Raw genomic sequence first — 22,575 nt, forward strand, 5'->3', positions numbered from 1 at the left:
GACAAAATTACTAGTAATTTTTGGTTATGTGGAGAATAAGTAACACATTTATTCCAATGGAATTACTGAAGATCATCAGGTACGTTGTTGCTTAGGTTATTAGTGGGCATTTTTGATCGAACCATGTTGACAGAACCCGCAGGGACGGAAGCAACGCGTGTGTCTCAGATGTGTAAAACGAAGAGGTTTGGGAGGCAATTAATGTTTGTCCCTTAAACCAAGGGATCGTTTGGGAAGGAAGACTTCACATGCACCCCGGCTGCTTGGACCTTTAAATAAACACCAGCTTATTGCATTACCCATCCGGTTTGACACAAAGAAACAGAATCAATTTTTCCCTGTTACTGATGCCCGCACAAACACATTTCATTGACCTAAATGACACACTCAAGTTCGAGGAAGGAGGTCCCATGTTCTTTGGATCTAGGAAGAATTCATGGCCACCATAGAGGTGGTAGTGGGCTGAACTAAGGACTACAGGGTTGTCAGTGTGGAGACTAGAGAGACTCCAATGGGCATGTGGGTCCTACAAGTTGCCTGACAATTTGCCTGAGAAGCTGCAGATTTTGGCCTCACGAACCAGGCATATGGGGGGTAGAGGTGAGTTCCATAACGGAAGTGGTGGGACCAACTTCAGCTCCTCCCAATCCCGCAACACGACCTTCAAAGCAGATCAACGGTGGGAACGTTCCCTACCCAGGCCGGCACCCTTGGCAAAACCACACTCCTGGTTCAAGGAGGGCAGCAAGATATTGTGACCTGGGGGGTACTAACTAGTTACTAGTGGGTCAAACATTCTATATGCCTCACATACCTATCTGCCTATGATGAAAAATATGTTCCTCCTTTCGGAAGGAAATTTTCCTTGGGTTGAAGACTTGAAGCAGTGTGTGTGGGTGTGTTTGTGGGGGGGGGGAGGACTCATGACTCATGTCGTACAACATTCGATGGTGCTCATTTGATTAAAGGAGAGGATGAGCCCCACCAAAGGAAGATAAATCAATATAGAAGTGAATGATGGCATGTAAGCTCTTTGGGAACTGGGCTTTATGGTAAGTAAATGATGGATGTATGGCAGCACATGAACCCTGATTCCCTTTCTGTGTAGAAAGCTGATACAATCTCATCATCAATTCATCATCCAGGATTGTAGTTGAGATCCAGCAAATGCACCAATACTACACCCACTAGTTCATCAGAAAAGCATGGCTCCTGCAAAAAAGAAGGCACATCGTGCCAAAACTTGCATCACTCCCACGAGGCCGCAACCTACCCATGTCGTAATACCATAAAGATTAGTGTTATATGGCGCCTTCTTCTTTTTTCTAGTAACACCAATGCCTTGGCATGCAACACAATGCTGGGAGAAGGAGGCATCAGGAACTGCACTGTGCATAGTGTTGGAGACAAAAGTGTCCAGAAGGATAAGTAGATACCTTGCACGATCAAGGTGTGATCAACTAGGCCTGCACGAAAGCATGAAGCTTTTGGTAAGTACTAAGTAGACTTGGGCTGATGCATTGTAGCAGTATAATGGGCAACAACAGTTGTATGTATAACATTCGAAATGTCCAAAGGTATTTCGTAGTCCTAGCTACATTATAAATTGTGATGCATGATGGAGAAATTTCATTTAGATCACAACCATCATCAACTATCAATAACTCTTTCATCAAAGCTCAATATCTAATCCCAAAATTGGAGGTGTCACACAAATATATAGGTAACAACTTCTAGTAGGATGTGAAATATGTGTCTCTGGAACTACAGACTACAGAGAAGTGGGAAAAGAAAAAGGGTAAGTGTTGAAAAGAATGCAAGGCAACCTTCGAGAGTATTCTCCACTATGCAAGAAGATATTTTCTATAGAGCACTATAGAATTAGTAATAAATAAAATTAGAAAATATTAGAACATTTTAGGAATTCTCTAGAAAGTTGACACTTGTCGTAATACCATAATCCCCCTTGGCTTATAAATAGAGACCCCCTCCCTTGCCATGGTTTTCATCCATGAGCATGGTAGATCAGAGGAGGTAGTACTAGATAGGAAAGAGCAAAAGAGAAGGGTAAGTGCTAGGCTAGCCACTAAAGAAGAGGGTGTTGTATGATCTTGTGTAGCATTGTTATGTTGCAATAAAGTGAGGGTGTTGTATGCTCTTGTGTAGCATTGTTATGTTGCAATAAAGTCTTGTTCTTGTAAGTAATGCAAACAATGCATAACTAACATCTAGCAATAGCAATCTTATATCCTATTCTATTTAGTGTACCATCAGATTCTATGTAGCATATAAAATAAGAATAAAAGGATATAGGAGACAGTTAACAGTACCTATAATGCTTCACCTTCCTGGCATGATAGTGAAAATAGGGTCCCCTCTGAGATGGGGCTTCCATTATTTCACTACAACATGTGTGATGATTTTTTCTCCTCCAGAGTTTACAATGTGTTTCATCACTTTGAGATTCCCTAGCAAACCATCAACAAAACTAAGTTCCTCCGGGGTAGTTGCCTTGGAGCACTCTATCGAAGTTGGCCTCAATAACTCAAAAAATTTAGTATCTGTGTGTGGCAATCAGTCAACCCAGCGAGCACTTCCCCCACAACAACGTTTCTCGTTATCTGTGTGTGGCTGTAGATAATTTAGCCCAATGCTACCCTTCAACTGTAGATACATACCAATCGCTTCAGCAGCCATAGAACTTTTATAAGTAAAATCCTGGTAAAGTTCACACCACACCACCGTTGTTTCCAAGTCAAAACACCGACATTGGCCTTCTTTACTTCTCTTCCTCTTGCTTTCCTTTTGGCTCATTTTCATTTTTTTAATCTCATGATGTGTCACTTTTAGAATTATACTAAATGATATAATATGGAGGAAAGTTAACACCAAAATCATAAACCATATATGAGATCCATGTTGTCAACTTGACTTTGCAATCAAGGTAGATGATGGCTCTCTTTCAATTGAGAAAATAAAGCAGTGGAAGCCAAAAGTCTCTTGGTGTACAAACCAATATATTCATCAATCTCCTCTTACTTAGGTAGTAAACCTTACAGCATCATATTTTAGTATATGATCAAACTCAAAATGCAAACATCTAGTGGATTGGTTGTCACCAAATTCATGTGGCCAAAGAAGCCCCCTCACTTCCAAAGCTTCTCTTATTGCATATTCATCAAACATTGTCCTCGACACACTGACATCCATGAAACTTTCTCTAACGAGATCCTTATCATAGAGAAGACAATATTTGATGTAAAAGATACATCGTGAATGTCTTGGGTGACCATTTTTTTCCTGGGAAAATGATTTTGAATCAAACTTTGGAGCAGAAGTGAGATCACATGGAGCTGGGGGAGGGGGTAAATTCTTGTTGTGGGGAATGTGCAAAATTCTTGCTTCCTTAGAGTAGAACTTTTGCTAGAATCTGCTTACCGTGGTTTTGAAAAGAATCATTAATCAGTAGATTAGTAAGTTTCATTAAATCATTGTATCAGGTCAGACAAAATCTAAATGTAGAGCTGACACTATATCAGGTTTTGAACTAATCAACTCAACAATTGTGTTCCTAACAAATGTGTTGATAAGTTTTAGCTACTAATAAATGGTTTTCTTCATTTGCTAAATGAAAATACAGTAACAAGAAGATGAAAATGGTATGCAAGTCAAGAACTGCCACTAAGTACTTCCTCTTTCCCTCTATTAGACAAAAAAATCATCCAATATAACAATGGTGTCGAAACTAAAGCAAGTATGCATGTCTAGATTGAGTTCTATATGAAACAAGTTTAGAAAATCTAGATTAAGTTCTATATAAAACAAATATTGAAAATTTAGATTGAGTTCTCTATGAAACAAATATAATGTAATAATGTTGTCATCCAAATAATGTCTTTTTTCTGTAGATGAAAATGGTACTTGACAAAATATCCTTAAAAAATTGAGTGATTGTACTCCTAAATGGCTAAATCACAAATGCAAGACCAATGACATGTTTTAAAGCAATGTTCCACAAGAGTCCTCTTGGGGAAACTTTTTTAGTGATCCATGAGAGCCACATTTTGTTATGGAGATTACATGAAGATTGGGCTGTAATCATACTTTGGAGTCAATAAGTTGTTTCTGGCCCATCATGGCTGATTTGCTACCATGACATTGTGTTGATCTCCATAATTGGCAGGATATTTAATCATGCTTGAAAGCTGGCGAAAGAGAAAGATATAACCATGAACAACCGAAATGTATATTTGACTCAATGCAAGCTACATCAATATTATCACTACTAGAAAAGAGACATTGGGCACCAGTTGAAGAGGGCCTTTGGTACCGGTTTTTCCAACCGGTACCCGGAAAGTGGTACCAATGGCTAGGGTCATCAGCACCGGGTAAAAGAACCGGTGCCTAAGGCTCTCTTACCAAAATATTTTTTGTCAAAAAGGTCTGGCCGGGATTCGAACTCAGGATCTCTGACTTCACATGCACCTTTCTTACCATCTCACCTACACATCACTTCTGATGGGAAGAGAGATATTTTCCTTTTAAAGTAATCCATGGATGAGCCTAAGGTACCGGTTGGTAACACCAACCGGTACCTAAGGCTCCTAAGGTACCGGTTGGTAACACCAACCGGTACCTAAGCCTCATCCATAGGCACCGGTTGGTGGTACCACCCGGTACTAATGTAAAAATTACCACCCGGTGCCTATGGAGAGCCTTAGGTACCTTAGGTACCGGTTGGTGTTACCAACCGGTACCTAAGGCTCGTCCATAAGTTCCATCTAGTATAGGTACCGGTTTATCTTCATACCGGTATTTTTGGGGTGGACCTTTGGCGTGTTTTCTAGTAGTGTATAATTTTCAATGAAATACAAACATCCATATAAATTTGGCATTCTATAAATTGGCAGACTTTTTGAAAAAAAAGAAGATCTTTATTATCATAATAGTACATCTTTTCAAATACAAAGTACATTGTAAGATAAAGGAATGATCCAGCTTTACGGCTATGAGACAAATTGGACTTCATATTTCAAAAGCTAGTTAGTGCAATACGTAAATAAAAGGCTAAAGACATGTAGTGCAACCAAATAATAAGTTGGACTTTTTCCCTATGCTTTAGTACGATAACACCCAAGTAGTTAGCTCAAAAAAGTATGATGACATTGTGATTGTAGCATCTAACTTACATGATGTAATTTGAATTATAATCGGCAGGCTTGATGTTGCAATTAAACAACATAAGTGAGCTTTAGGTTATAATTTCTGTCTTCTCATTTCTTATCAATAACTACTTCATTTATATTACATCGCCATAAAAGATTTGAACTCTGAAATAGCTGCAAGTGGAAATTGAGAATACTAGAGGCTGAATTAAGCTGCATGTCAATAAGAGATAAATTAGTGGATTTAGAAGAAGGCAGGGTGGAGGGAGGTACAGCTGGGGTGTTTAGACAGAAGAAAGGGTACAAGTGCCTTAGGAAAAGTAGTGTTTTATAGGGGGAAAAATAGAGGTATCGAACTATTGATTTTTGTTGGAAAAGTAGCCGTCCAAATTCAAGCGCCACAAACTTTGATCAGCCAGGAAACTCTTCGTGGATCATAAAGTCTAGCGCATATAAGTTTCTATTGTGGCAAGCAAGCAGATTGCCTCTTAGCTAGAATTTTAGGTCCAGCTTTAGGTGAACAAGTTCACAGATATAAAGAGGGAAAGGGGAAGATAAGGGATGATTGGGCTTTTAGCTGAGCTGTCGCATTGGAGTACGACCGAAGAAAAGAATTTAGAAATTGGGCTGTAAAATATGATTCATGGGATCTCCCATGTAAGAATTTAGAAATTTATGCACGGAGAAGTTGGTCTCGGATTTTTCTCCGTCCACCCACTTCTCACATTTCGGGTCTGCATCAATCCATCCTTGGCGAGTCATGTTCTAGTTCTATCCTTCCAGGCATAATGTTTTCTATTTTGTTTGACTTGACTACCAAGCCAAATAAGTGAGGCGCCTATGGTGACTACGTTGACGTCGAGAATTTGTTGGCTCAGTCTCGAAGATGCTCATGTAGGTAAGCATTGCATATGTGCATTCATTAGGGTGAGTATGTGTGTCATGAGTGTCTGAATTGTACTGTGTAATTTGTTAGAAAAAAATAGGAAAGAAATTTTAGAACCAAAAAGCACTTGTTATCTGGTGTTATATTGACACTCGACAATGCTCCGTTCTGCTTGTAGCTAGGCCAGAAAAGAATCCTAGAAAGCACCAATCCGCTTCTGCTTGTAGCTAGGCTAGAAAAGAATCCAAGAGGTACCAATCAGCTTCTGCTCGCAGCTAGTAGGCCAGAAAAGAATTCCAAGAGGGCCGCAACAAACCGAGGCACCGATCAAGCTAGGCAGCTAGCAAACAAAGATGAGGGTCTCCTACTACACGTCTACATCCCCTTCTCATTTTCTCAATCCTCAACACCACCAGAAAGTTACTTCTGGCGCAGAGGACAAGAGCGCATCCTGGCCAAGTACCCCGCCACCGCCAGGGCCTTTATCCAAAGCCAGCCACGCGCGCGCTCACAGCATCACCTATGCGCGCGTTTGCCCCGAGCTCCGACGCCAAACTCCAGACGGACAGCATCTAGCTTGCCCGTCCACCACCGCACGCCATGAGCGCCGGCGACACGCTCGAACCGCACGCCATGAGCGCCGGCGACACGCTCGACAAGCTCGTGGTGTTCCTCGCGAAGCGCGATGGCATCGACAAGCTGGTCAAGACGTTCCAGTACGTGTCCAAGCTGGCGCACTGGGGCGCCGAGTCGTCCCGCCCGGAGTTCGCCAGGCGCGCCAAGAGCTGGGAGACGGCGTCCGGGCTGAGCCGCAAGGCGTTCCGGTCGGGCCGCTTCCTGACCGGCTTCAACAATCTGCGCCGCGCCCCGCCGGGGGAGTTCGGCGCGCTCGCCGTGCTCGCCAACGCCGGCGAGATGGTCTACTTCTTCTTCGACCACTTCACGTGGCTGTCCCGCGTGGGCGTCCTCGAGCCCTGGCTGGCGCGGCGTTCCAGCTTCATCTCGGCGTTCGGCGAGTCCGTCGGCTACGTGTTCTTCATCGCCATGGACCTCATCATGATCAGGCGGGGGCTGAGGCAGGAGCGCAGGATGCTGAGGGAAGGCGGCGGCGGCGGCAAAGACGCGGACAGGGAGAAGGAGCTGGGCAACATACGGATGGACAGGGTGATGCGGCTCATGGCGACGGCCGCCAACGCCGCCGACCTCATCATCGGCATCGCGGAGGTCGAGCCCAACCCGTTCTGCAACCACGCCGTCACGCTGGGGATCAGCGGGCTCGTCTCCGCGGGGGCCGGCTGGTACAGAAACTGGCCGTCGTAGAATGGGCCGGTTCGGACCACGGTCGTATTCGTCCCTCCTCCTCCCTTTGTACCCGCATGATGATTTTGCCAGGATTTGCGTTGTCCATTTGGCTAAGCAGGCATAACTCATGATTCAGGAATACCACCATGGCACCATGTAATACTGCGATCTATCCAGAATCGAAAATAAATACTGAACATAGCGTCAATAGTGCATTCGGTACAGCCCCATGAACTATTAAGTGTTGGAGGTTCGGATTTTGAAATGGATTCACCCAACGCCATTGCCTCGCCATCCTACTTGTTGAAAGTTCGAAATCCCTTCAATGACCCATGAGCAACATTATTGATGGAGCTTGGTGGCATCCACGGCTAGAGGGCACAGAACACTCGAGTGCGTGCGTGAGTGTGTTCTACAGTAGACAGCCCTGTTCTATCTATGCTTCAGTCAGTACCAATCAAAAGAGCTCTTGCCGGCAGTACTAATTTAAGTTGACCTGTGAAGCCAGCTCGCCGGCCACACGCAAGCTTCAACTGCTCCCAGGCATCCGTCCTCGTTGCGGTCCAGCAGGCATCCAGGGCTCGCCGGTGAGGAGTAACGCCGCCGCATAAATGAGAGCCGAGCTGGATTGCATCTTTGCTCGTAACATCCCAGTGGCGACCAGCACGGGACAGACGAGATCGGAGTGATCGCACAGGTCCTGGACCCAAATCCAATCATTATGCGTGGGTCAGCCGATCAAAGGCAGATCCAAGCAGCTCAAGCAATCTGAATCAGAATGTCAGGTCCATCTTCGTCGACCAAAGCATACCCTATTTCTGCAATCTAAGGGCATGGCACCAATCCCCTGTCTGAATCAAGGCATATCCAAGGCGCGTGTTTGTCTGGCTGTGTTTAATTCCCCCGACTCTTCCAAATTTTTCAAACTTTCCATCACATCAAAATCACATCGAAACATTACATATAATAAATGATCTATGCATGGAGTACTAAATGTAGATAAATAAAAAAATTAATTGCATAGTTTTGATATACGTTGCGAGATGAATCTTTTGAGCCTAGTTAGCCTATGATAGGACAATATTTACCACACAAAAAAAATGCTACAGTACTTTTCGCAAACACTTTTCACATTTTTTTTACAACTAAACACAGGCCCTGTTTAGTTCTTTACATGTAAACACAAAAAAGTCATAAGCGCATTAAAGTGAAAAGGAATCTTGCTAATTTGAAGTACTAAATGAAGTCTATTTACAAAACTTTTTGCATGGATGGGCTGTAAATCGCGAGACGATTCTAATGAGTCTACTTAATTCATGATTTGTAACAGTGATGCTACAGTACCATCCGCTAATTATTAATTAATCATAAATTAATTAGTATCATTAGATTCGTCTCGCGATTTACAACTCATCTATGCAAAAAATTTTATAAATAGACTTCATTTAGTACTTCAAATAATCAAGATTCCTTTACAAAATTATTTTGCAAAATGAACTAAACAGGCCCACAGTCTCTATGGGTTGTGGGCACAGACGACCAAATCCAACGAAATTCTTGCCCTGCTCCTGCTACACTTCGACTGACTGACGCCAAATCGATGGCAATGTTGCCCATGAGCCACTTGCGAACTTTACTGTGGCGGCGTTTAGTTCACTAAAAAGTTCATACAGTATCCGTCACATCGAATTTTTGGACACATGCATGAAGTATTAAATGTAGTTAAAAAAATAACTAATTACATAATTTTACTGATTAGAACGAGACGAATCTTTTAAACCCAATAAATTCATAATTGAACATTAATTATCAAATAACAACGAAATACGCTACAATATCTAAACCCTAACTTTTTCACCAACTAAACACCGCCAGTATTTGAGACAGCACCGGTCAGTATTCACTGTTGAGCACTATCGATGCCCTACTTGCTGGTTCAATGCAATTGAAGGCGGGGTTGCTGAACTCTGAAGTTGGCATCAAAGCCACTGAATCGGTTCCAGGCTTCCAGCGGCTTCAGCAAATAACAGCGCTAGATTTGCAAAATTGCAATCCTACGTTTGCAGCGGTACAGTCCTCTTGCTCCTCCACACCACACGCCTTCAAAACCCAACGATGCCTCCGAGCACTCGATGCACTACGGCCAAGCAGAAGCAGTACTTCTTCAACTCTCGAGTCGCGACTTATGACAATACCTAGTAGAGCAGCTCCAATTTAGCATTCGAATTGAAAGCAGTGTTCGGTTGGATCTGCACGGTTTGCTAGCAGATTGCAGTGTAAACATCCCTTTCATGGGTCCCACATTTATTAAGAAAATACGTTTATTTACCTGCTAGATGTCCTGCTAGATGTCCTGCATGTTAGACCGTCCACAGTGGAAGGAGGAAATGAAGAAGCAAGCACTGTTTGGCACTGTAGACAGAGAGAGCGTGGGAAACGAGGAGGGAGCAAATTTGCTCTTGCTCCCTCCGCTGTGGTCAGCCTTAGTGCCTCTATTGCCAACATGCACTTTTGAGCAGCTTTACAATTATTTTACTTCCGTCTTATTTAGATGCCTAAAATTTTTGATGTAAAACATCACATCGAATATTTCGGCACATATTTGAAAGTATTAGACGTGAACTAATTACAAAATAAATTACATAATCCGCATGTAAACTACGAGATGAATTTATTAAATCTAATTAATCCATTATTAGAGAATTTATTACTATAGCAGTTTAGTGTCTAATTACAACCTAATTATGTTCATTGGATTCATCTTATAATTTACGAGCAAACTGTGCAATTAATTTTTTATTTTATCTAAATTTAATTCTCCATACAGATGCCGCAATATCCGATGTTACTTTTGGAAATAAAGTTTTTGCATCTAAACTAGGCCTTCTTTGTGTTCAAACTATGTTTAGAGTTCGATTTTAGCTTCTGACACGAGCACTCGAATACTGCAGTGTGCATGGTTCGTTGTTTTTGCCCACAGTTCGCTTTTACACCGACACAGGAGCTGCCCTAGCATCAAATCCCAGCGAGCTCTGCAGAGTTTACCGACTTTGCGGAGATGCCGCAATATCCGATGTTACTTTTGGAAATAAAGTTTTTGCATCTAAACTAGGTCTTCTTTGTGTTCAAACTATGTTTAGAGTTCGATTTTAGCTTCTGACACGAGCACTCGAATACTGCAGTGTGCATGGTTCGTTGTTTTTGCCCACAGTTCGCTTTTACACCGACACAGGAGCTGCCCTAGCATCAAATCCCAGCGAGCTCTGCAGAGTTTACCGACTTTGCGGAGATGCCGCAATATCCGATGTTACTTTTGGAAATAAAGTTTTTGCATCTAAACTGGGCCTTCTTTGTGTTCAAACTATGTTTAGAGTTCGATTTTAGCTTCTGACACGAGCACTCGAATACTGCAGTGTGCATGGTTCGTTGTTTTTGCCCACAGTTCGCTTTTACACCGACACAGGAGCTGCCCTAGCATCAAATCCCAGCGAGCTCTGCAGAGTTTACCGACTTTGCGGCGACCAAAGGCTCTCTTTTATTTTTCAAATTTGAAGCAGGATTCTGTCGCTCCAGCTGGCACGTTCACTGGTCCCGTGTCACTGCTGACGCCACGCTGTGGATCGTCGATCAGATTCTTTCTTCTCAACGTCTCGTCCTTCCCGACCTGCCCGGCCACGGCCAGGCAGCCTGCTTTCTTCACTCGAGTACTGGCACGTACTTGCTCGGCGATGACCGGCGCCAAGCAGGCGAGAAGAGAGTCCTCGCAGCACGAGCTTATCTTACACCGGTTCCGGAACTGTACATGGAGCAACTAAGCTAACCCCCCAAATCAGAGCCTCTGATCCAAATTCAATGAGGCGCTCATTTTTTTATGCCTCTCATCTAAGTACACCTATAGTATCTAATCATTGTCGGGTACATGATTAGAGGCATCTTAACCAAGGGACTAGATCACTCTTAAAACGCAAAACACGTGACAAGCGACCGGACCCACAAAGATCTACTGTCTCCTCCTGACCGGAAGGAAAGGAAATGACTCAAAGAGACCCACTTCGCCCTCGGCCCACAGCCTGGCTCTACAGTACATCCCATTCGCACCCCCCTCGAACCCGCGGAGCAATCTCCGCCTCGCTCGAGGTCTCCCTGCCGAGGCCCTCGACAACACCCCGCACCTCCGCCTCGCTCGAGGGTAGCGAACCTACCCTCGGGAGAGAGGACCAACTCCGCCTCGCTCGAGGCTACCCCTCGGCAGAAGGAACTGGTGACCCATCTGCTCACCCGCCCGCTGCACGGAGGCATTAAATGCCAATAACTCTACCGCAACACCCGGGTCAGACGGCATCAGACCACCACTCCGCACAGCGGCTGTGACCGGGATCCCATCCGCCAACTCCCGTCACTGCTCCGCCATCCCTGACACTGTGACGATACTATGGGAACCTGCGACGCCCAGTCCCGATGTGCTCGGCACTGTTATTACCACTGTGCCGCCAACTCCCCGTACTTCCCTCGTACTTTCCCCACCGGGGAACCCTCGAACAGCATGGGCGCAACCCTCGAACGCGGCCCGGGCCTTGACCGGAGCAAGACTCCCGCCTGCAGGACCCTCGGAACGCCGCCACGTCGAGCGCAGAGGACGGTACCCTCTACAGCAGCCACCACGACGCCCGCTGGAGCTTCCAGGACGCCGGTGTGATCTCCACAAGGCCAGGACGCCACCCAGGACAACCGCACGCCCATCGCCATGATCTTTGGAGTCCCACAGCGTACTTTCTACAGTAGTTGTTCACTATGCGCCCCCGATTCAGGGAGGAACGACGACTTTTCCCCCTCCCGTACATGGACTCCGCCCCTCCTTGTGTCTATAAAAGGAGGGGCGGACTCTATCTTCATCATCTTGTACTCTCTCTCATTCTCTTCCTCCATGCATGCACACGCCCGCTCCCCGGAGCACGATATTGGCACTTGCCTCAATCACTTAGCAGAGATTCGGGAGCTTCCCTCCCTCTCTCGCCTCGCTTGTACCCCCTACTACAGGCACCACCGGTGCAAGATAGTACAGTGCATTCGCAAACCCCTTTGCTGGACGTACGACCTCGCGGCCAGAACCAGGATAAACCTGTGCGTCCCTGTGTTACCTCTTACATCAACCATCCCGAGTGAGAGATCACGCAGCATCGTACTAGTTGGTGCCGGACCGCCGGGTCAGGACACCGACAGTTGGCGCGTCAGGTAGGGGCTGTGCTGCGTGACATCTTGTCCTCGTTCTCTCTTGTTTCCTGGATGGCGGACGAGCCACGCCCACTCCCGGCGGGCACTGTGCTTCGGTTCGGGAGCCTCGACTTTGTCGCGACCGGCAACGGTTTCGACATGGAGCTTCTCCTGCCCGAGGCCAACCCCGACACTCCGAATCCGCCGACCCGGCGCAACAGGCGCTCGGGCCAACGCGCGCGGCAAGCGCGCATGGAGCGGCGCAGGGCGGCACGACTCAGCTCCCCCACGTGGGTTGAGGCTGACGTATCGCAGCCCAGCGTCGCAGCTAACGGCATCGCCACTTCGTCACCACGTGCTCCAGCGCTATCTGTGCCGGCACCACCACCGAATGCGGCCCCGAAGCCTCCCAAGGAGGGTGCGACTGCGCCGTCGCCCTTTCCCTTCGGGATGCGTAACGCGGCTGCTACTTACGCTTCGTCAGTTAGCACCAGCATGAGTGTGTACGAGGACTTGCCAGGTCACCACCTCCTTTCGATCCGCAACCTCATCGCGTCGTCACCCGACGACTCCTACCCCGACACTGCCGGCATGATTGCCGACGACATCAACTTCTTCATGGACAACTTCACGGCCTCGGAGTGGGAGTACTCTAGGGTCCGTGACCTCGACGCTTTCCGATCGTTTCAGCTCGTGGCGGACTACTGCCTCACCTGCTCCGAAGACTCTAGCGAGGGGGATTACGATCCCACCCGGGAGTGCTTCAATGTCGAGCTGGCGGATAGGGTGGTTGACGAAGCGCCGAGCGACGACAGGAACAACGTGGAGCCCCCACCAGCAAACGAAGTGGTGGCGCCCCCTCCGAACCCCGCCACTTCGTCAAGCTCGACGGCGCGGTGGGCGCAGCTGGCGCAACTCACGGAGCTCGAAAAAAGGCTCGAAGAGGAGCGTCGGCAGACACAACTGCTACGTACCACGCTTGAGTAGGAGCGCACCGCGCGTAGTGCGCGGGCTCAGGCGGCGGGGCGCATCGCTCGGGAGCGGATCCTGGCCGACGACAATGTTGACAAATCGCTGGAACTGAAAAGGGCCAGCCAGAAGCTCGTTGCGGCGGCTTATCTGCTCCAAGCCATGCCGGAGCCCACTACGACCGAGGGACGCAACCTGCGCAATGAGGCGAAGGTGCTCATCGAGCAAGCTGCAGTGCAGCAGGCTGAGAGCTCTGCGTCTCGCATGCGCTCGGAGGTTTTGAAGGCCGGTGGGGCAGCACACCAGGGCCACGGGGCCTCAGTGCACACTCCGCCGGGAGGAAAGGGCAAGGCGGCCGCGGTGGACGACGCAAGGGCACCCTCGGTGCACGATCGCATCAAGAAGCCTCATGTGAGGGAGTGCCTTTACGATGCGTGTGGGCGCGCCGACGACGGCGACGCCCGCAACATCATTAATAGGAGGAAGTACACCCCTCTAAGGGGTGGCCGCTTCGACCCCGAGCACGACAGGGGCGTGTCACCGGAGCCTCCAGGCACCCATGTGTTCAGTCGGGAGATTCGCACCGCTTCATTTCCCCCACGCTTTCACCAACCCACCACCCTCGTCAAGTACTCAGGAGAGACCGGCCCCGCGGTCTGGCTCAACGACTACCGCCTGGCATGCCACCTGGGCGGCGCAACGGACGACGCCGTGATCATCCGCAACCTTCCTCTCCACCTCGCCGATTCCACATGAACGTGGCTCGAGCATCTGCCCGCAGAACAGATCCATGACTGGGCCGACCTGGTCAGGATCTTCGTGGGCAACTTCCAGGGCACCTATGTGCACCCCAGGAACTCCTGGGATCTCCGAGAGTGCCGACAGAAGCCCAAAAAATCCCTGTGCCACTATGTGCGATGCTTATCCAAGCAGTGCACCGAGCTCCCTAGCGTCACCAACGTCGAAGTCATCAACGCCTTCCTCGAAGGCACGACATGTAGGAATCTGGTGCACGAGCTTGCGCGAAGCCGTCCCACCAACATCAACGAGTTGTTCGATGCCGCCACCAACTACGCTGCCAGCAAGGAGGCAGTTTGTGCCATCTTCGACAACAAGGCGAACAAGCGCAAGGAGGATGCGCCTGCAGAGGGCAGCAACAGCAAGACCAAGGCCCCCACCAAGAAACAAAAGCGAGGGAAGAAAGGAAAGAAACCGGTCCCACCGAACCAGCATGGACAGGGGCAAGCGGAGGACTCCGACGAGACCTTCGTCGCTTCCCCAGACCGCAAGGGCCCTCGAGGCCCCCCTCGAGGCGGTGGCGGCCTGTTCGACGACATGCTCAAGAAGTCGTGCCCTTACCACAAGGGCTCGGTCAACCACACCCTCGAGCAGTGTGAAATGCTCCACAAGTACAACAACCGCGTCGTGAATTACGACGAGGACAAGAAGAAGGATGCAGGTGACAAGGGTGGCGACGACGAGTTCCCTTCGGTGGAGAACGCCTTCTTCATTTTCGGAGGGCCGACGGCAAACATGACCTCTCGGCAGCGCAAGCGCCGAAAAGTCTTCTCCGTCACCAAGGCCACGCCATCCTACTTCGACTGGTCGGAGGACACCATCTCCTTCGGCCGTGAGGACCACCCCGACTATGTCCCGAACCCGGGACAGTATCCACTCGTTGTGGATCCCATCATCAGCAACACCCGCTTCTCCAAGGTGCTCATGGACGGAGGCAGCAGCTTCAACATCATATACGCCCACACTTTGGAGCTCATGGGGATCGGACTGGACAAGCTCCGCCCCAGCAAGTCGCCGTTCCACGGTATTGCGCCGGGGAAGCGAGTCCAACCCCTCGGCCAGATCGACCTGCCCGTCTGCTTCGGCACGGCAGCCAACTTCTGCAAGGAAGTGCTCACCTTCGAGGTGGTGGGGTTCTGGGGATCCTACCACGCCATCCTTGGGCGTCCCTGCTACGCCAAGTTCATGGCGATCCCCAACTACACCTACCTCAAGATGAAGATGCCGGGCCTGAAAGGTGTCATCACCATCGGCTCCTCGTTTGAGCATGCCTACGAGTGCGACGTCGAGTGCATCGAGCACGCCGAGGCTCTTGCGCTTGACGACGCCCTAGCCGCGCAGCTGCAAGGAATGGCCGAGGAGGCCATGGATTCCAAGCAGCGGCACGCGGGCAACTTCGAGCCTGCCGTGGGTACCAAGGACGTCCCCCTCGACCCGAAGACCCCCGATAGCAAGGCGCTGAAGATCAGCGCTTCCCTCGACAGCAAATAGGAAGTGGTGCTCGTCGACTTTCTCCGCGCCAATGCTGACATCTTCGCGTGGAGCCCCTCAGACATGCCTGGCATACCGAGGGAGGTCGCCGAGCACTCCCTTGATATCCTGTCGAACTCCAAGCCGGTCAAGCAACGCCTGCGGCGCTTCGACGAGCTCAAGCGATGGGCGATCGGCGAGGAGGTGCACAAGCTTTTGGAGGCCGGATTCATCAAGGAGGTATTCCATCCCGAGTGGCTAGCTAATCCTGTACTAGTTAAGAAAAAGAGTGGGAAATGAAGGATGTGTGTAGACTATACTAGTTTAAATAAGGCATGTCCTAAAGTTCCCTTTTTTTGCCACGTATTGATCAAATAGTCGATTCAACTGCGGGATGCGAACTTTTATCCTTTCTTGATGTATATTCCGGTTATCATCAAATCAAAATGAAAGAGTCCAACCAGCTCATGACATCTTTTATTACCCCTTTCGGCATGTACTGCTACGTCACGATGCCCTTTGGCCTTAGAAACGCCGGAGCAACATACCAACGATGTATGCTCCATGTGTTTACAGACCATATCGGGCGCACCGTAGAGGCATATGTCGACGACATCATTGTGAAATCCAGAAAGGTGGATGACCTGGTAGCCGATCTCAGGATCGCGTTTGATTGCCTCATGGCTAAGGGGGTAAAACTCAACCCCGAGAAGTGCGTGTTTGAAGTCCCTCGAGGCATGCTCTTGGGCTTCATCGTCTCCCAGCGGGGTATTGAACCCAACCCTGAGAAAGTTTCGGCCATCGCTCGGATGGGACCAACCCGAGACCTAAAGGGGGTGCAAAAGGTCATGGGTTGCCTAGCAGCCCTTAGCCGATTCATCTCACGCCTCGGTGAGAAAGACTTGCCTCTGTATCGGCTCCTAAGGAAATCCGAATGCTTTTCGTGGACCCTGAGGCCTAGGAAGCCCTCGACAAGCTCAAGGCATCGCTCACTAGCACTCCAATCCTAAAGCCACCGATGGACGGCGAGCCCCTCTATCTCTATGTGGCAGCCATGACTCAGGTCGTCAGCGCAGCCATCTCTACGGAGGAATGACATGCTCTGCCAGTCCAAAGAGCAGTGTACTTTGTCAGTGAAGTGCTGTCTGAAACCAAGACACGGTATCCACATATCCAAAAGCTGCTCTACGTAGTAATCTTGGCACGGCGCAAGTTGCGCCACTACTTCGAGGCTCATCCCGTCACCGTGGTCTCGTCTTTCCCCCTCGGGGAGATAGTCCACAACCAGGAGGTCACGGGTAGGATTGCTAAGTGGTCAGTGGAGCTGATGGGAGAGACTCTCACCTACGCCCCTCGCAAGGTAGTCAAATCCCAGATCTTGGCAGACTTCATTGCCGAATGGACCGACACTCAGCTGCCCCCGCCTCAGATTCAAGTCGAATGCTGGCTCATGTACTTCGACGGGTCAGTGATGAAGATAGGTGCAGGCGCGGGCCTGCTATTCGTCTCACCCCTCAGAAAGCACATTCGGTATGTGGTGCGCTTGCACTTCCCGGCGTCGAACAACATGGCGGAGTACGAGGCCCTCCTCAGCGGCCTCCGCATCGCTATCGAGCTCGGCATCAAGCGCCTCGACGTCTGAGGGGACTCCCAACTCATCATCGACTAGGTGATGAAGGAAGCCAGCTGCCACAACGAGAAGATTGAGGCATACTGCAATGTAGTGCGTCGCCTCGAAGACAAGTTCGACGGGCTCGAACTTAACCACATCGCGCGCAAGTACAATGAAGAAGCGGACGAACTGGCCAAGATCGCATCTGGGCAGACCACCGTTCCCCTGAACATTTTCGCCTGTGACCTCACCAAGCCATCCGTCGACTTCAAGAATCCTGCGGAAGCCATCGGAGCATCACCCAAACCCTCGGGGGCTGCGACCACGGAGCCATCAGCCAAAGACCCCTCGACGGTGGAGTCCGTGGCCATGGACGCTGACATCGTGACCTCCTCAGTGGACGAGGCTGAAGCAATGGAGATCGATGAGGCCCCGCCTCCGTGAGATTGGCGTACCCAGTACCTCGACTGGATGATCTGAGGAGTCTTACCCTCGGACCACGCTCAGGCGCGGCGCATTGCTAGGCGAGCCAAGTCCTTCGCCTTGATCGATGACGAACTGTACAAGCACAGTTCCTCGGGCGTTCTGCAACGATGCATCCCCATCCCCGAGGGCAAGGAGCTGATCCGAGACAACCACGCCGGCATCTGCGGTCACCACGCCGCACCGCGCACCCTCGTGGGCAACGCGTTTCGGCAGGGCTTTTACTGGCCCACCGCGGTCGCCGATGCCACCGACGTCATGCGGACCTGCGAGGGTTGCCAGTTCTACGCCCGGAAGACGCACCTCCCGGCCCACGCTCTGCAGACCATCCCCATCACGTGGTCGTTCGTCGTGTGGGGACTGGACCTCGTCGGCCCACTGCAGAAGGCGCCCGGGGGCTTCACCCACTTGTTGGTAGCAACCGACAAGTTCTCCAAGTGGATCGAGGCTCAACCCATCGGCAAGATAAAGTCCGAGCAGGCTGTTCTGTTCTTCACCGATATTGTCTTCAGGTTCGGGGTCCCGAATTCAATCATTACCGACAACAGCACCCAGTTCACGGGCAAGAAATTCTTGGCGTTCTGCGACAACTATCACATACGCGTGGATTGGTCGGCTGTGGCGCACCCACAGACCAATGGCCAAGTGGAGCGTGCCAATGGCATGATCCTACAAGGCCTGAAGCCAAGGATCTTCAACAAGCTGAACGAGTTTGGTCGGAGGTGGCTCACAGAGCTACCCTCGGTTATCTGGAGCCTGAGGACGACCCCAAGCAGAGCCACGGGCTTTACCCCATTCTTCCTCGTCTATGGCGCCGAGGCCATGCTCCCCACAGACTTGGAGTACGGGTCGCCGAGGCTCAAGACCTACCAAGAACAGTAGAACCAGCAAGCCCGCGAAGACTCGCTAGACCAAGTGGACGAGGCTCGAGATGTGGCGCTCCTACACTCAGCACGTATCAGCAGTCCCTACGAAGATACCAAGCACAGAGGATCCGGCGTCGAGACCTCAACAAAAGGCACCTGGTGCTGAGGCTTCGACAGGACAACAGGGGACGCTACAAGCTCTCACCGCCATGTGAAGGCCCATACATCGTCGCTGAGGTGCTCAAGCCCGACACGTACAATCTGGTGAACGAGAACAGTGAAGTCTTCACCAATGCTTGGAACATTCAGCAGCTACGTCGCTTCTACCCTTGAATTTCTAAGCCATTTGTACATAGTTTGTACTTATATCTAAAGTTTCTCGAAGCAATAAAGAGTATGCTTTACTTATTTATTTTTTGGGAACCTTCCGAACCCTCGGGGGCTCGGATGCGCACGAACACTGAGGTAAGCTCGGCTTTACCCTCGGTAAAGCCAAGCCTCCCTCGGGGGCTACTACAGGGGGAAGCCCCGAACGTCCCCGAAATAGCCAATGTTTTTTCGAAAAAAACTTCTGTATTCAAGTTTCTCGCATATTTAGAAAGGACCGACGCAAGGCACAAACAACTATGGAATGGGATCGGCCGAGCCGCAGGACCGCCTACGCCTCTGGGATACAGCATCCCCACTCACCTCCCTGCGCCTAAGTCACTTGTGAACGCAAACCTTTCTCGCCGAGGCCTATCTAAAACGTATATGAGAACACGGAAGAAAAGTAAAGAAAACGAGGGCTCGAACGCACAAGGCCTCAATCGGCCACACTGTCAATATACAATAACTAGTCTTCTCGCTCAGAAATAGTTACGACAAAATACTAATTCATTTACATGGGCTCCGAGGCCCAGACCTCCTACGGGTTATCCTCTCCCCCCTGCGGATCTTCAACAGCGTCGATTTCGGCTATGGGGGGATGTCATCCTCAAGCTTCTTGGCCAGAACGGCAGTGAAGTCCTCGATGGCGGCATCGGCATCATCCATGGCAGCCGTTGCAGCATCCCCAACAACCCCTTGCCCGACGATGTACCTCGACGACACCAACTTAAGGTCCATGTCGTAGTGTGTCGAGGCCACGGCAAGGGCCCGTTGAACGCCGAGGCGGAAAGTACTTTTGATATGCTCGGCCACCCGACCGCCCAGCGACCGCAGGAGGCTGGCCACCGAGCTACCAGACAAGGCACCCTCCCCCTCGAGCTCTTGGCACATGGCCACGATGGTCTGCTCTAGCTCTGCGTACTCAGTTTGTGCCACCGTAAGTGCGGTGTGGACAGCTTCCTTCGCCGCGGTCTCATCCGCCACCGCCTTCCTCAGCTCTAAACAAGGGAATAAAGATAAGTCTCAGGCAAATCGAGAATCAACCTAAGCAAAAATCTCATATACTCACCTTTGATGTCTCCTTGCGCCACCTCTAGCAGAGCCAGCGCGGCGTTCGCCTGCTCCTGGAGTGTGGACAAGGAAGCCTCCTTCTCCTTGACCGCAGCCTCCGTGCTCCGAGCGGCCGCCTCCTGTTTTGCTAGGGCGGCATCCTTCTCCTCGAGGGTCGCAGTGAGCGTGGCGACGGCCGCCGTCTCGCGTTGGATCTCAGCCTCCTTGGCTAGGAGCTCGGCCACCTTCGCCTCGAGCACCTGATCCTTCTACTCAAGTGCCGCTCTAGCTCACCGCAGCTCGGCCTCATGCGCCTCAGGCTCCTAGGCCTTTTGGTCAGCTGCGGCTCACTGCGTGTCGCGCTCGTTGTTGGCTCAAGCCAGCTCACGCTCCAGCCCGCGGATCCTCTCCTCCAAGGGTGTCGTCTGCTCGGCCCGGGCATTGGCCTCGTTCAGCTGCGCAACCAAGGTGGCATTGTATGAATCAAGCCAATGCACCCTGGAGTACAGTCACGCCAGCCTGTCGCTCTTGTCCCACGACATGGACAACAGCTGCTGCAGACGAGACAACATGAGTGGAAATTATACCCGTAATACCGAAAATGGACGAACATGACACTTACGCTGTTGACATCGAGGTTCGATTGCGAAAAAAGATTCAGAGCCCGGGAGAGGTTCTCCTCGATCTGGGCCCCGATGGCCATATGATCTCGCTAGGCGTCGCTCTCCTCCCTCTCGGTGTGGGTAAAATCCGAGGGGATAACACGCGCTCGCCAGGCGTCATCTTCTCCCCGCTCGATGCGGACAAAATTCGAGGGGACCCCGGACTGGACAACTGCCCAGTCAGCCCCATGGCTGAGCCCATCGAACGTCCCCGCACCGAGGATATCCTCGGAGGCCGAAATGAACTCGAAGATCCGGTCAGCGGCGCTAGTCGCGGCGGCCGTATCGATGTCCCTCGAATCCCTGTACTCTTCGCTGGTCTGCGGCAGCTCCACCACCGGCGCCACGTTCTCCGGCGCCATTTGCGCCGTCGCCGCCACAGCGGCACCCTCGTCCCCGGCCCTCGCAGGCCCTGAGATGCGGGTCTCTTCCACCACCAGCGCCGTTGGCACCGACGCCACTGCCGTGGCCCCCTCGACCCCAGCCCTCGGGGGCTCAGGGGCGGGGGTCTCTTCTTGTTCTCGGCTGGCCGGATGCTCCTGAGCATCCCTGCCAGTTCCTCCTCCTACTTCCAGCAGGGCGGCGCCATCCGCTCCGCCCTCGCCGGCTTCGACATCCGGCCGGGCGGCGCTCCCCGCGTCGCCCCGACCGGCCTCCTTGTCGGCGTCGACCCGAGTGGCCGCCGCAGCGCCGCTCTGACCGGCGTCGCCCCCACCCTCCTGCGCTCGGGCCAGTTGGGCCTCCTGGGCCCCCCGAGCCATCGTCTCTCGGAGCTTCACGGCCCCCGCCTCTAAGGCCTGGTCCCCTCTGATAGGGGGCAACGGCGCCGAATGCGGCGTCGCGCGCGCCCCGGTCTTGAGGGCCTTGGTCGGCGCGAGGCAGGTCGCACTCTTGGTGGTTGCCCTGTGGCCGGACAAAGGGGGAGAAACAACGCTAAGTCAACAGAATCGGGGGGTCGAGTAAACAAATGCGAAAAACAAAATCAAGATCACTTACTCTGCCGGGGAGCTCAGGCTGCGCTTGCCTGTGCCGCTCCTCCGCGCCCGCGGTACGCTGACGCCTAATGACGACTGACCCGAGGGTGTCGCCCTTGGGTCGACCTGGAGCCTTGGGGCTGTCCGCACGGGCGTTTCCACGCTCACCACGGACGCCCCACTGCCAGTCGACGCTGCGGACGCAGGTGAATCCCTGCCCGCCGCCGATGCGGGCGACCTCTGCCCCGCCGTAGGCGTGGACGACCTCCGCTCCGCCCTTGCCGCGGGCGCCACCACAAGTGTTGCTGGTGCGAGCCCCCTCTCGCCCAGCACCATTGTCGATGCTGCCGCCGGCCCCTCGCTAGTCCGGCGTGGGACTCGCGCCCGTCAGCGCCTCGAAGTCATCCGACTCTGAGAAATCGACCCCGCCAATCGAGGAATCCTCCTCCTCGGTGGACTCGGGCATCGGCGGCGGTGGGAGGCCCTCGAGCCGCGCTCTGGCACATGCCTTATCGTGTTTCTCCTTTCTCTCCCTCTTTCTGGCGGCAGTCTCTTTCGCTGTGTCCTTCCTCTTCTTCACCGCCTCTGCGTGCAGGCAGTTTGGTTCGCGAGCCTCGGGAAGCGGGGGCTTCGAGACATAGGGGAAGAAACAGCACGAAATCGACAACAAACGAAAGCCAGACTCACCAGACTGATGTACCCCTTCTCAGGGCGCATCTTGATCCTCCAGAGATCCTCGGGGTCAGAGGGGAACCGCG

The 22,575-nt window shown here is 51.4% G+C and overlaps 3 protein-coding genes across 4 annotated transcripts; 2 read left to right on the plus strand and 1 right to left on the minus strand.

Annotated features, from left to right (window-relative positions):
* Positions 1–6,475: 6,475 nt before the first annotated feature.
* On the plus strand, positions 6,476–7,568 carry LOC120683673 (peroxisomal membrane protein 11-4). 2 transcript variants are annotated; one of them, XM_039965765.1, is made up of 2 exons: positions 6,477–6,641; positions 6,675–7,568. In XM_039965765.1, exon 2 carries the CDS (start codon positions 6,685–6,687, stop codon positions 7,369–7,371), a length of 687 nt encoding a protein of 228 aa, XP_039821699.1. In that variant the 5' UTR covers positions 6,477–6,641; positions 6,675–6,684; the 3' UTR covers positions 7,372–7,568. The 2 variants fall into 2 exon arrangements, with proteins under 2 accessions (XP_039821698.1, XP_039821699.1); XM_039965764.1 differs by having other exon boundaries at positions 6,476–7,568.
* Positions 7,569–14,931: 7,363 nt separating this feature from the next.
* Positions 14,932–15,822, plus strand: LOC120681242. The gene is made up of 2 exons (XM_039962755.1): positions 14,932–15,060; positions 15,610–15,822. Exons 1-2 carry the CDS (start codon positions 14,932–14,934, stop codon positions 15,820–15,822), a joined length of 342 nt encoding a protein of 113 aa, XP_039818689.1.
* Positions 15,823–20,893: 5,071 nt separating this feature from the next.
* Positions 20,894–22,153, minus strand: LOC120681243 (translation initiation factor IF-2-like). The gene is made up of 2 exons (XM_039962756.1): positions 21,840–22,153; positions 20,894–21,746 (listed from the first exon to the last, which is right to left on the minus strand). Exons 1-2 carry the CDS (start codon positions 22,151–22,153, stop codon positions 20,894–20,896), a joined length of 1,167 nt encoding a protein of 388 aa, XP_039818690.1.
* Between the last annotated feature and the right edge of the window lie 422 nt (positions 22,154–22,575).

This window comes from Panicum virgatum, chromosome 7N, assembly GCF_016808335.1.
Source record: "Panicum virgatum strain AP13 chromosome 7N, P.virgatum_v5, whole genome shotgun sequence".
In the NCBI taxonomy this organism is placed as follows: Eukaryota; Viridiplantae; Streptophyta; class Magnoliopsida; order Poales; family Poaceae; genus Panicum; species Panicum virgatum.

Excerpts from the sequence above, each read along its gene's own strand:
- LOC120681242 (XM_039962755.1), top strand. The coding sequence starts at position 14,932 with ATGCTCCACAAGTACAACAACCGCGTCGTGAATTACGACGAGGACAAG. Across the intron at positions 15,061-15,609 it reads TCATTTTCGGAGGGCCGACG|TGCGACGTCGAGTGCATCGA; the intron begins GCAAACATGACC and ends CATGCCTACGAG.
- LOC120681243 (XM_039962756.1), bottom strand. The coding sequence starts at position 22,153 with ATGGTGCTGGGCGAGAGGGGGCTCGCACCAGCAACACTTGTGGTGGCG. Across the intron at positions 21,747-21,839 it reads AGCCTGAGCTCCCCGGCAGA|GGCAACCACCAAGAGTGCGA; the intron begins GTAAGTGATCTT and ends GTCCGGCCACAG.
- LOC120683673 (XM_039965764.1), top strand. The coding sequence starts at position 6,652 with ATGAGCGCCGGCGACACGCTCGAACCGCACGCCATGAGCGCCGGCGAC.